A 12,688-nucleotide genomic window follows, 5' to 3' on the forward strand; every position below is an offset into this window, starting at 1 on the left:
TACAGCGCTGCCACATTGATTTCAATGGGGAGCAGCGGTGGAGGAGCGGTAACCATGCTGCTCCTTAGAAGCTGCTGGCAGGACTTTTCCTGACGTCCCGCCAGCGCACCGCTCCGGTGTGAAAGCCCTCGGGGGATCACACTACAGACAATGGTGCAGCAGTTTGAGGGCGGATTGCAGGCGCCATTTCTAACGCTATAGAGCCTGCAAAACGCCCCGGTGTGAAAGGGATGTTATACAAGCTGTACACTCACTGCTTTACATTGTAGACAAGTGTCATTTCTTCAGTGTTGTCACATGAAAAGATGTCACTGAGGGGTGTACTTACTTTTGTCAGATAATTTATATACAGAGAGATTAAACATGATGTGTATATACACACACAGGGTTGTACTTACTTTTGTGAGATACTGTATACATAATTAAGTTGGGGGAGGGGGAACAGTGAGATATATATAATTATATTGGGGGAGGGGTGCAGTGAGGTATATAGGACAATATATATATATATATATCAGCGCTGTACATAGAAGGACACGCCCCAGAGAAGTGTCAGTTTGCAGCCAATCAGCGGGCAGAGCGGGTCACGTGGCAGTAGAAGAGTGTGACGTCATGGCGCGGTGCAGTGCTCTCGGTCTGCCGCACGGTGGCGGTGTGATGGGCGGAGGCGGCTGTGTGATTACCGGAGACACCGGGAGGAGCGGAGGAACCGGAGAAGGAGAAGACGCTCCAGGCCGGAGGAGGCCCGGGGGGGAGACAGGCCGGACATGCCGAGGTCAGAGGGGGAGGGGCAGCCATAGAAACCAAAACTCATCACCATCTACCCCATTATTATCATATGTGATCTGTATTGGGGGGGATGGGAGGAGAGGTGTACATGGGGGGGGGGGGGGGGGGTGATGATGGGAGGAGAGGTGTACATGGGGGGGGGTGATGATGGGAGGAGAGGTGTACATGGGGGGGGGTGATGATGGGAGGAGAGGTGTACATGGGGGGGGGGTGATTATGGGAGGAGAGGTGTACATGGGGGGGGGGGGGGTGATGATGGGAGGAGAGGTGTACATGGGGGGGGGGGTGATGATGGGAGGAGAGGTGTACATGGGGGGGGGTGATGATGGGAGGAGAGGTGTACATGGGGGGGGGGGGTGATGATGGGAGGAGAGGTGTACATGGGGGGGGGGGGGGTGATGATGGGAGGAGAGGTGTACATGGGGGGGGGGGGGTGATGATGGGAGGAGAGGTGTACATGGGGGGGGGGGGTGATGATGGGAGGAGAGGTGTACATGGGGGGGGGGGGTGATGATGGGAGGAGAGGTGTACATGGGGGGGGGGGGTGATGATGGGAGGAGAGGTGTACATGGGGGGGGGTGATGATGGGAGGAGAGGTGTACATGGGGGGGGTGATGATGGGAGGAGAGGTGTACATGGGGGGGGGTGATGATGGGAGGAGAGGTGTACATGGGGGGGGGGTGATGATGGGAGGAGAGGTGTACATGGGGGGGGGGTGATGATGGGAGGAGAGGTGTACATGGGGGGGGGGGTGATGATGGGGGGGGGGGTGATGATGGGAGGAGAGGTGTACATGGGGGGGGGTGATGATGGGAGGAGAGGTGTACATGGGGGGGGGTGATGATGGGAGGAGAGGTGTACATGGGGGGGGGTGATGATGGGAGGAGAGGTGTACATGGGGGGGGGGGTGGCCATGGGAGAGCGCCCATGGGGGGGGTGGCCATGGGAGAGCGCCCGTGGGGGGGAGAGGGTGGCCATGGGAGAGCGCCCGTGGGGGGGTGGCCATGGAAGTCGGAGGACTGGAACGCTCAGCCGTGGCCAGGGGTGACACCTTCACTATATACCTGGGAGGAGTACAACACCCATCATGTTCTGCAATTATAGGTTGATTGGGTGACCCGCTGCACAGCAGACACGAGGGGGATGGTTTTAGCTCTGCCCTCCCATCCCGGCCCCCGGGATCTGTCACCGGAGCCCATAAAATTCTTACTGAAAGCCAAAGTATTCACATTTGCAGCTCCCCGCCATGAGGAGGAGGAGGAGGGATGTCTGACCCCCGAAACATGGTGGCCTCATCAGTCTGACTTCCATTAGACAATATTCAGATCACTCTGCAGACCTCCGAGGTTATCCTGGTGGATGTTTTCCTACCTCCAGGCCCAGCGATGTGCCCAGTGCTCTTCCATTGCCCCGCGCTCTGCCGGCGCCCAGCGATGTGCCCAGCGCTCTTCCGTTGCTCTGCCGGCGCCCAGCGATGTGCCCAGCGCTCTCGCACCTACAGAAGTAACATGAGGAAGAGCATTTTGAAGGGCGGATTAGTAGAGCAGCTCAAGTAGACAGCCATGGCTCTCTCAATAGATGAATGTAGCCACCCAGGGAGGTAGAATGGGGTAGGATCAGCAGGTGAAAAGAAAATGAATGCAGTCACCACATGGTTGTGCCATTTTGGTTTATGGGTTGAAATGCGCCTCCCAGGGGTGGGATGTGAAGTTTGGTTTCCTCGGGTTGCTTGTGACGTGGCCGCCGGTGCACTGGCGTGGTTGTGTGATCTCCCGTGTCCCGTGTCTTGCAGGGTGACTGGATATGGAATACAATGACAAGCTGGCCAGGTTCCGCCAGGGTCACCTCAACCCTTTCAACAAAGCGAGAGAAGAGGAGCCCTGCGAGGACGCAGAGCGGGTGCCTTCAAAGGGTTTGTATTACCGGGACGGGAATGTGGGGTCTTCCACCATCCTTCCAGAATTGTATACCTGGATGTACTGGAAGGGCCAGTCCATTATTGCTTCCAGTATTGGTGACCGGCTCCTGCTGCCAGTCTACACTGCACTGGCCGGTCACCTGCCCGCCTTCTTGTGGTTCCTCAGTAGTCTGGCCTTGTATGGTGACACCGGCACTGCTTTGATTGGACCGGTTGGTCTGCCGTGTCACCGGCACTCCCAACCCCTGAATTATAAGAGCAAACTGCAGCTCCTCATCACACATCTCTTACATATTGGGTCAAAAAGGAGACGGCTGATTGGTTGCTAGGGATTACTCCACCCATCATTACTATTTGCTCCACCACATTGCCCGGTTGGTCAGTTTTTAGATTGTTGACCATTGTTGGCCATTCTTTTTCTTTCAGATTCCCCACCAAGGTCCCCCCCGCGTCCTGAACTGGAATTCCGCAGCGCAGACAGAGTGATGGATCTGGGGGTGTCGGAGGATCACTTTTCCCGGCCAGTGGTAAGTAGTTTTGTGCAATTCTACAGGAGAACCCATCTGTACAGGTTGAGGACCTACCTGGACCGTCCATTGGTGGGCCCACTGCGTACCGCTATCTATACTCCCCCCTAAATGGACTCTTTCTTGGCTCCATTCAGCTGCTGGGAGTGAGGAAAGGAAGCCCCTCCCCCCCCCCCCATGTGTGAGCTCTGAGATATGACCTGGAGCTTACACAGGACTGAGGGACCCCCTCAGCTCATCATGTGACAGCCCTAGGCAGCCAATTGCTATGCACCAACGGCGTCCTTCCATTTATGGGAATCTCAAGCCTTGTGATTGTGACGCATTTTGTGAACTGAGAACCATTTTATTGAATGTAATCCCCAACCAAGACCTTCTCTTATTGGCTCTCATTTTTGTCTGTTAAATATAAATATCTCATTCAGAGATTTTTGTTACATGATGTGTGATGAGAAAAGTCAGAAATGTGGTGAGCTGCGGGGTCCTTCCACCATGTCTGCACCAGTCCGGGGGGGAGGGGGGACACTCTCCTCTATAGAAGATGACAGCCAGTATGTGTCCTCTTCTGTCCTCCTCCCCACAGGACTCCTCCAGCACCTCACCTGGGTAGAGGCTGTACATTCTCTGGAGGAATTTCTGTCTGTTTAATGTTTACACCATTGGTGGATGCAAGCGATGGTCAGAGACTGCAGACATGATACAGGAGAAGATCAGAGACTGTAGACATGATACAGGAGATGGTCAGAGGCTGTAGACATGACACAGGAGACGGCGCGAGGCTGTAGACATGATACACGAGACGGTGCGAGGCTGTAGACATGATACAGGAGAAGGTGCGAGGCTGTAGACATGATACAGGAGACGGTGCGAGGCTGTAGACATGATACAGGAGACGGTGCGAGGCTGTAGACATGATACAGGAGAAGGTGCGAGGCTGTAGACATGATACAGGAGACGGTGCGAGGCTGTAGACATGATGCAGGAGACGGTGCGAGGCTGTAGACATGATGCAGGAGAAGATCAGAGACTGCATACATGATACAGGAGAAGGTGCGAGGCTGTAGACATGATACAGGAGAAAGTCAGAGGCTGTAGACATGATACAGGAGAAAGTCAGAGGCTGTAGACATGATACAGGAGACGGTGCGAGGCTGTAGACATGATACAGGAGACGGTGCGAGGCTGTAGACGTGATACAGGAGACGGTGCGAGGCTGTAGACATGATACAGGAGAAGATCAGAGACTGCATACATGATACAGGAGAAGATCAGAGACTGCATACATGATACAGGAGAAAGTCCGAGGCTGTAGACATGATACAGGAGACTGTGCGAGGCTGTAGACGTGATACAGGAGACGGTCAGAGGCTGTAGACATGATACAGGAGATGGTCAGAGACTGTAGACGTAATACAGGAGAAGGTCAGAGGCTGTAGACATGATACAGAAGAAGGTGCGAGGCTGTAGACGTGATACAGGAGACTGTGCGAGGCTGTAGACGTGATACAGGAGACGGTCAGAGGCTGTAGACAGGATACAGGAGAAGGTGCGAGGCTGTAGACATGATACAGAAGAAGGTGCGAGGCTGTAGACATGATACAGAAGAAGGTGCGAGGCTGTAGACGTGATACAGGAGACGGTGCAAGGCTGTAGACATGATACAGAAGAAGATCAGAGACTGCATACATGATACAGGAGAAGGTCCGAGGCTGTAGACACGATACAGGAGAAGGTGCGAGGCTGTAGACACGATACAGGAGAAGGTGCGAGGCTGTAGACATGATACAGGAGAAGGTGCGAGGCTGTAGACATGATACAGGAGAAGGTGCGAGGCTGTAGACATGATACAGAAGAAGGTCAGAGGCTGAAGACATGATACAGGAGAAGGTGCGAGGCTGTAGACATGATACAGGAGACGGTCAGAGGCTGTAGACATGATACAGGAGAAGGTCAGAGGCTGTAGACATGATACAGGAGAAGGTCAGAGGCTGTAGACATGATACAGGAGAAGGTGCGAGGCTGTAGACATGATACAGGAGAAGGTCAGAGGCTGTAGACGTGATACAGGAGAAGGTCAGAGGCTGTAGACGTGATACAGGAGAAGGTCAGAGGCTGTAGACGTGATACAGGAGACGGTGCGAGGCTGTAGACGTGATACAGGAGACGGTGCGAGGCTGTAGACGTGATACAGGAGACGGTGCGAGGCTGTAGACGTGATACAGGAGACGGTGCGAGGCTGTAGACGTGATACAGGAGACGGTGCGAGGCTGTAGACGTGATACAGGAGACGGTGCGAGGCTGTAGACGTGATACAGGAGACGGTGCGAGGCTGTAGACGTGATACAGGAGACGGTGCGAGGCTGTAGACGTGATACAGGAGACGGTCAGAGGCTGTAGACGTGATACAGGAGACGGTGCGAGGCTGTAGACGTGATACAGGAGAAGGTGCGAGGCTGAAGACGTGATACAGGAGACGGTGCGAGGCTGTAGACGTGATACAGGAGACGGTGCGAGGCTGTAGACGTGATACAGGAGACGGTCAGAGGCTGTAGACGTGATACAGGAGACGGTCAGAGGCTGTAGACGTGATACAGGAGACGGTCAGAGCTGACCTTCCTTCCCCTTGTAAAGTATTATTGATGGAGGCTCTGCGAGTGTGTGCTGGTGATCGGAGGGGATCGCTGATGTTGGATGAGAAGGCCTGGCTCGCAGTGTCCACTCTAATTCATCCCAAAGGTGTTCTATGGGGTTGAGGTCAGGACTCTGTGCAGGCCAGTCAAGTTGCTCCACCCCAAACTCGCTCATGTCTTTATGGACCTTGCTTTGTGCACTGTTCCAAACCATTTGGTGGTGGGGGGATTATTTTTCAGGGGTTGGGCTTGGCCCCTTAGTTCCAGTGAAGGGAGCTCTTGGCTGTACATAGTAACTAATCAGTTTCTATCTTCAACTTTTTTTTTAATAACGAAATATACTGATCTAGGTGAATGCAGCATAGGTCCATTGCTGTATCTGTCCCCCACCAGCTCTAAGCCTGAGAACTGAGTGATCAAACATGGCTGAATCATTTGGAGAGGGGATTATGGTGGGGGGAGGGGGGATTATGGTGTTGGTGGGGGAGGGTGGAGGGGGGATTATGGTGTGAGGGTTGCTTTTCAGAGGTTGGGCTTGGCCCCTTAGTTCCAGTGAAAGGAACTCTTAAGGCGTCGGCATACCAAGACATTTTGGACAATTTCATGCTCCCAACTTTGTGGGGACAGTTTGGGGGACGGCCCCTTCCTGTCCCAACATGACGGCCCACCAGTGCACAAAGACTCTCTCCTTACTTTTTATTTTTTATTTCATATTTTTTTATTTATTTTTTGTTTCCCAGCACGTTGGTATAACTGAAACAATAGGACACGAGGGAAATTGTTGGGAAATTCTGCCCAATGGGGCGGATGTGAATGGGCCCCAGTGTGATGTCATGCATTCTCAAACTGGGTTCAAAATTTCAAATCTTTTGTTACTCTCCACCAGCTGCCCGCCCCTAATCCGCCCCTAAACACGCCCTCCTAATTTATCTCATGAAATGTCGCACTTAAATGTTTTATGCAGAATTGAAGCGAAGTTCCGCCTGGGTAAAAAAATGACTATAGGTAGAAAATCCTGCAGCTGCTGACTTTTTTTTTTTTTTTGTAATATAAGGACACTTACCTGTCCTGGGAGCCCACAATGTCGGTACCTGAAGCCGACCCGTTCCTCGGCTCCGGGTGTGGCATCATTACTAAGGGGAAATGGCCGGTTCTCTACTGCACATGTGCGAGTCGTCCACACTAATTCCTGGCCACCCACAGCTGTTAGAATTCCAAGAAGTGAGTAGTGCAGCCAAACCCACCACTGGGGCGGCACAGTGGTGTAGTGGGGCGGCACAGTGGTGTAGTGGGGCGGCACAGTGGTGTAGTGGGGCGGCACAGTGGTGTAGTGGGGCGGCACAGTGGTGTAGTGGGGCGGCACAGTGGTGTAGTGGGCGGCACAGTGGTGTAGTGTAGTGGGGCGGCACAGTGGTGTAGTGGGCGGCACAGTGGTGTAGTGTAGTGGGGCAGCACAGTGGTGTAGTGGGGCGGCACAGTGGTGTAGTTGGGTGGCACAGTGGTGTAGTGTAGTGGGGCGGCACAGTGGTGTAGTGGGCGGCACAGTGGTGTAGTGGGGCGGCACAGTGGTGTAGTGGGGCGGCACAGTGGTGTAGTGTAGTGGGGCAGCACAGTGGTGTAGTTGGGTGGCACAGTGGTGTAGTTGGGTGGCACAGTGGTGTAGTTGGGTGGCACAGTGGTGTAGTGGGAGGCACAGTGGTGTAGTGGGGCGGCACAGTGGTGTAGTGGGGCGGCACAGTGGTGTAGTGGGGGCGGCACAGTGGTGTAGTGGGTGGCACAGTGGTGTAGTGGGGCGGCACAGTGGTGTAGTGGGGCGGCACAGTGGTGTAGTGGGGCGGCACAGTGGTGTAGTGGGGCGGCACAGCGGTGTAGTGGGGCGGCACAGCGGTGTAGTGGGGCGGCACAGCGGTGTAGTGGGGCGGCACAGTGGTGTAGTGGGGCGGCACAGTGGTGTAGTGGGGCGGCACAGTGGTGTAGTGGGGCGGCACAGTGCTGTAGCGGGTAGCACTCTCACCTAGCAGTAAGAAGGGTCACTGGTTTGAATCTCAACCACAACACTACCTGCCTGGAGTTTGCATGTTCTCCCTGTGCCTGCGTGGGTTTCCTCCGGGTACTCCGGTTTCCTCCCACACTCCAAAGACATGCAGGGAGGTTAATTGGCTTCTGTCCAAAATTGGCCCCTAGTATATGAATGGGGACCTTGGATTGTGGCTCCCTGAGGGTAGGGACCAATGTGAGTGATCAATGTACAGGGATAGGGACAATTGTAGACACTCACTCAGGTTGAACTGGATGGACTGGTGTCTTTTATTAAACCTTTACTAACTATGTAACACGGCAAACGTGGAATCTACCGGCATCGCGCTTTATGTAAATGACAAATCTACATATAGAAGCCATAAAAATAATTCACATTATTATTTATTGAATGCTTCACAACCTTAAAGTCCAAAGAAGACGACACAAGTCCTCTGATTGGATGAGCTCCTCATTCTGTGTACGGAGCTGTATGTGGGGGGATATCGGATCAGGAAGGAAACGGGAAAGACTCGGATAAGAAGGAAGAGATTTCACTTGAACAGATGAAGCATGCACAGGGGGGGATGGGGTCGGTCTGCAGGCTCAGCTCTATTCCTGTTTGCTTCAGTATTACACACCTGGTTGGCAGTTTTTTGTCCCGGCGCTCTCCCCGGGACAGCCATTGGCTCCCGCTGCTGTCAATCAAATCCAATGACGCTGGGGGGAGGTGCCGAGTCCTGCTGTCTGTGTCAATAGACGCAGCCTCAGGAAACGGGAGCGCGCCCACAATGAGTGCCCCGAGGGGGACGCTTCTACAACTACAATCAAGGGGAGGAGGAGCCAGGAGCGCCGCTGAGGGGCCCCAGAGGAAGAGGAGCCTGAGGGGCCCCAGAGGAAGAGGAGTCAGGAGCGCCGCCGCTGAGGGGCCCCAGAGGAAGAGGAGCCAGGAGCGCCGCCGCTGAGGGGCCCCAGAGGAGCCAGGAGCGCCGCCGCTGAGGGGCCCCAGAGGAGCCAGGAGCGCCGCCGCTGAGGGGCCCCAGAGGAGCCAGGAGCGCCGCCGCTGAGGGGCCCCAGAGGAGCCGGGAGGGCGGCTGAGGGGCCCCAGAGGAGCCAGGAGGGCGGCTGAGGGGCCCCAGAGGAGCCAGGAGGGCGGCTGAGGGACCCCAGAAGAGGAGGCTCTGGGCCACTCTGTGCAAAACCAACTACATAGAGGAGGGAAGTATCGCATGTGGTGGTTTTTACATATCTTTTAAAATGTTACATTCAGACCTGCAGAGCGTTACAGCCGCAGCCAGTGCATTGTGGTTGCAATGCTTACGCTCCTTGCAGACTCCACCCCCCCCCCCTCCCCCAGGCTCAGGCCATACAAAGGTACAAACCTGGAGGACTTGCTGGTGAACTGAAGTGGTGAGGGAGGGGGGATTGCCGGCTGCAGGTCCCGTTGTCTGCGGTGGGAGATGGAATTTGTAATCTCTGGCCTGAGTGACATGTCTGTGTGGGGCGGATTAGCTAAGGGAAGGGCGGGGCATGTGGATTTACAAGAGGGGATCTGCAACCATGTATCATTTTACACCCTAAATATTAACTGAAAATGGGCTCAACGGTGTTTTGCTGATAGAAAAAAAAAACTAGGCGATAATGGCATCCCCACCACATGAAGCTGCCACCACCATGTCTCACGGTGGGGATGGTGTGTTCGGGGGATGGGCGGTGTTAGTTTTCCCCACACATAGCGTTTTGCTTTTAGGCCATAAAGTAGAATTTTGGTCTCCTCTGACCAGATCACCTTCTTCCACATGTTTGCTGCCCCCTCCCCCACATGGCTTCTCACAAACTATAAACAGGACTTCTTATGACTTTCTTATATATAGCGGGGGGGATGGGTTCACATTCTGTCTGTGGGGTATATAGCGGGGGGGGGATGGGTTCACATCCTGTCTGCGGGGTATATAGCGGGGGGGATGGGTTCACGTTCTGTCTGCGGGGTATATAGCGGGGGGGGATGGGTTCATGCTCTGTCTGCGGGGTATATAGCGGGGGGGGTGGGTTCACTTTCTGTCTGCGGGGTATATAGCGGGGGGGGGATGGGTTCACATTCTGTCTGCGGGGTATATAGCGGGGGGGGGGATGGGTTCACATCCTGTCTGCGGGGTATATAGCGGGGGGGATGGGTTCACGTTCTGTCTGCGGGGTATATAGCGGGGGGGGATGGGTTCATGCTCTGTCTGCGGGGTATATAGCGGGGGGGGTGGGTTCACTTTCTGTCTGCGGGGTATATAGCGGGGGGGGGTGGGTTCACGTTCTGTCTGTGGGGTATATAGCAGGGGGATGGGTTCACTTTCTGTCTGTGGGGTATATAGCGGGGGGGGGGTGGGTTCACTTTCTGTCTGTGGGGTATATAGCGGGGGGGATGGGTTCACTTTCTGTCTGCGGGGTATATAGCGGGGGGGGGATGGGTTCACTTTCTGTCTGCGGGGTATATAGCGGGGGGGGGGGGGGGATGGGTTCACTTTCTGTCTGTGGGGTATATAGCGGGGGGGGGGGGATGGGTTCACTTTCTGTCTGTGGGGTATATAGCGGGGGGGGGATGGGTTCACTTTCTGTCTGCGGGGTATATAGCGGGGGGGGGGGGATGGGTTCACTTTCTGTCTGTGGGGTATATAGCGGGGGGGGATGGGTTCACTTTCTGTCTGCGGGGTATATAGCGGGGGGGGGGGTTCACTTTCTGTCTGCGGGGTATATAGCGGGGGGGTGGGTTCACTTTCTGTCTGCGGGGTATATAGCGGGGGGGGGTGGGTTCACTTTCTGTCTGCGGGGTATATAGCGGGGGGGGGGGGGGGGGTTCACTTTCTGTCTGTGGGGTATATAGCGGGGGGGGGGGGATGGGTTCACTTTCTGTCTGTGGGGTATATAGCGGGGGGGGGGGATGGGTTCACTTTCTGTCTGTGGGGTATATAGCGGGGGGGGGATGGGTTCACTTTCTGTCTGCGGGGTATATAGCGGGGGGGGGGGGGATGGGTTCACTTTCTGTCTGTGGGGTATATAGCGGGGGGGGGGATGGGTTCACTTTCTGTCTGTGGGGTATATAGCGGGGGGGGGGATGGGTTCACTTTCTGTCTGCGGGGTATATAGCGGGGGGGGGGGGGATGGGTTCACTTTCTGTCTGTGGGGTATATAGCGGGGGGGGGATGGGTTCACTTTCTGTCTGCGGGGTATATAGCGGGGGGGGGGGGGTTCACTTTCTGTCTGCGGGGTATATAGCGGGGGGGTGGGTTCACTTTCTGTCTGCGGGGTATATAGCGGGGGGGGGGTGGGTTCACTTTCTGTCTGCGGGGTATATAGCGGGGGGGGGGGGGGGGTTCACTTTCTGTCTGTGGGGTATATAGCGGGGGGGGGGGATGGGTTCACTTTCTGTCTGTGGGGTATATAGCGGGGGGGGGATGGGTTCACTTTCTGTCTGCGGGGTATATAGCGGGGGGGGGGGATGGGTTCACTTTCTGTCTGTGGGGTATATAGCGGGGGGGGGGGGGGGTTCACTTTCTGTCTGCGGGGTATATAGCGGGGGGGGGGATGGGTTCACTTTCTGTCTGTGGGGTATATAGCGGGGGGGGGATGGGATCACTTTCTGTCTGCGGGGTATATAGCGGGGGGGGGGTTCACTTTCTGTCTGCGGGGTATATAGCGGGGGGGTGGGTTCACTTTCTGTCTGCGGGGTATATAGCGGGGGGGGGGGGTTCACTTTCTGTCTGCGGGGTATATAGCGGGGGGGGGGGGGGTTCACTTTCTGTCTGTGGGGTATATAGCGGGGGGGGGGGTTCACTTTCTGTCTGCGGGGTATATAGCGGGGGGGGGGGGGGGGGGTTCACTTTCTGTCTGCGGGGTATATAGCGGGGGGGGGGGGGGTTCACTTTCTGTCTGCGGGGTATATAGCGGGTGAATGGAGCAGAATGTATCATTGCTGCATTTTCTTGCAGACGCTCCCGGGTGCGGCAATGCACGGCTCGCCATTCTTCAAGCTGAACGTGAACTTTGACCAATCTCTAAAGATTGATGATTAACTAGAATCGGAGCGGCGAGGTGTGCGGATCTGGGAATAGTCCGGGGGATTCCAGAGGTCGCTCTATATATCCTATAATACCGATGTGTCTTCTGTTCCTGCACCCCGAGTGTTTCCCGCCAGCCGAGATTCAGAGCTGGTTCACACTTTGCTTTGCTCTCTGAAGAGTGACCCACATTCCGATCATTCTTCAGGGAGCATTTGAGAGGCGGCAAGGAGGCGTTATTTCACTGCCTGATTTTTGTGGTATAAATAAGTTTTTTATTTATTTTTATTTTTTATTTTCTGCAAATGCAATGCTGATCCTTTAACCTCTTCAGCCTCGGAAGGTTTTGGGGGAAAAAAACGTATTTTCTGCTATAAAACATCCAATAAGAAAAATGTAAAACAATCTAATTTCTTTATTTAGACCAACATGCATCCTGCATTATTATTTATTATTATTATTTTGTTTTATTTTTTGGTAAAAAAAAATCTGAGTGTATATTGATTGGTTTTATAGCGCCTACAAACTATGGGATATGGATAGAGAAAATATATAGAAAAAAAAAAAGTGCTAAAAAAAATTATACACTGTCACTGTACTAATGACAGTGGCAGGGACGGCGTTAACAGGGGCGATCAAAGGGTTAAATGTGTGCCTAGCCAGTGTTTTCTCACTGTGGGGGGGGTGCTTTTACTGTGGGAAGGCAGAGATCCGTGTTCTGGTTTAGCAGAAACTCGGGATCACCAGCCTCCCTACTGCCAG

At 54.5% G+C, this 12,688-nt stretch overlaps 1 protein-coding gene across 1 annotated transcript in view; it reads left to right on the forward strand.

The window, feature by feature from the left end:
* Positions 1-2,275: 2,275 nt before the first annotated feature.
* DEF8 (differentially expressed in FDCP 8 homolog) overlaps positions 2,276-12,688 on the forward strand; it is a 31,255-nt gene continuing 20,842 nt past the window's right edge. Inside the window, 2 exon segments of the mRNA XM_077450518.1 lie at positions 2,276-2,701; positions 3,134-3,234. Coding sequence (XP_077306644.1) covers positions 2,593-2,701; positions 3,134-3,234 — 210 coding nt within the window. The 5' untranslated portion in view covers positions 2,276-2,592.

Source organism: Lithobates pipiens, unplaced genomic scaffold (genome assembly GCF_037356315.1).
Source record: "Lithobates pipiens isolate NorthernLeopardFrog02 unplaced genomic scaffold, aLitPip1_a1.2 Scaffold_10, whole genome shotgun sequence".
Lineage (NCBI taxonomy): Eukaryota > Metazoa > Chordata > Amphibia > Anura > Ranidae > Lithobates > Lithobates pipiens.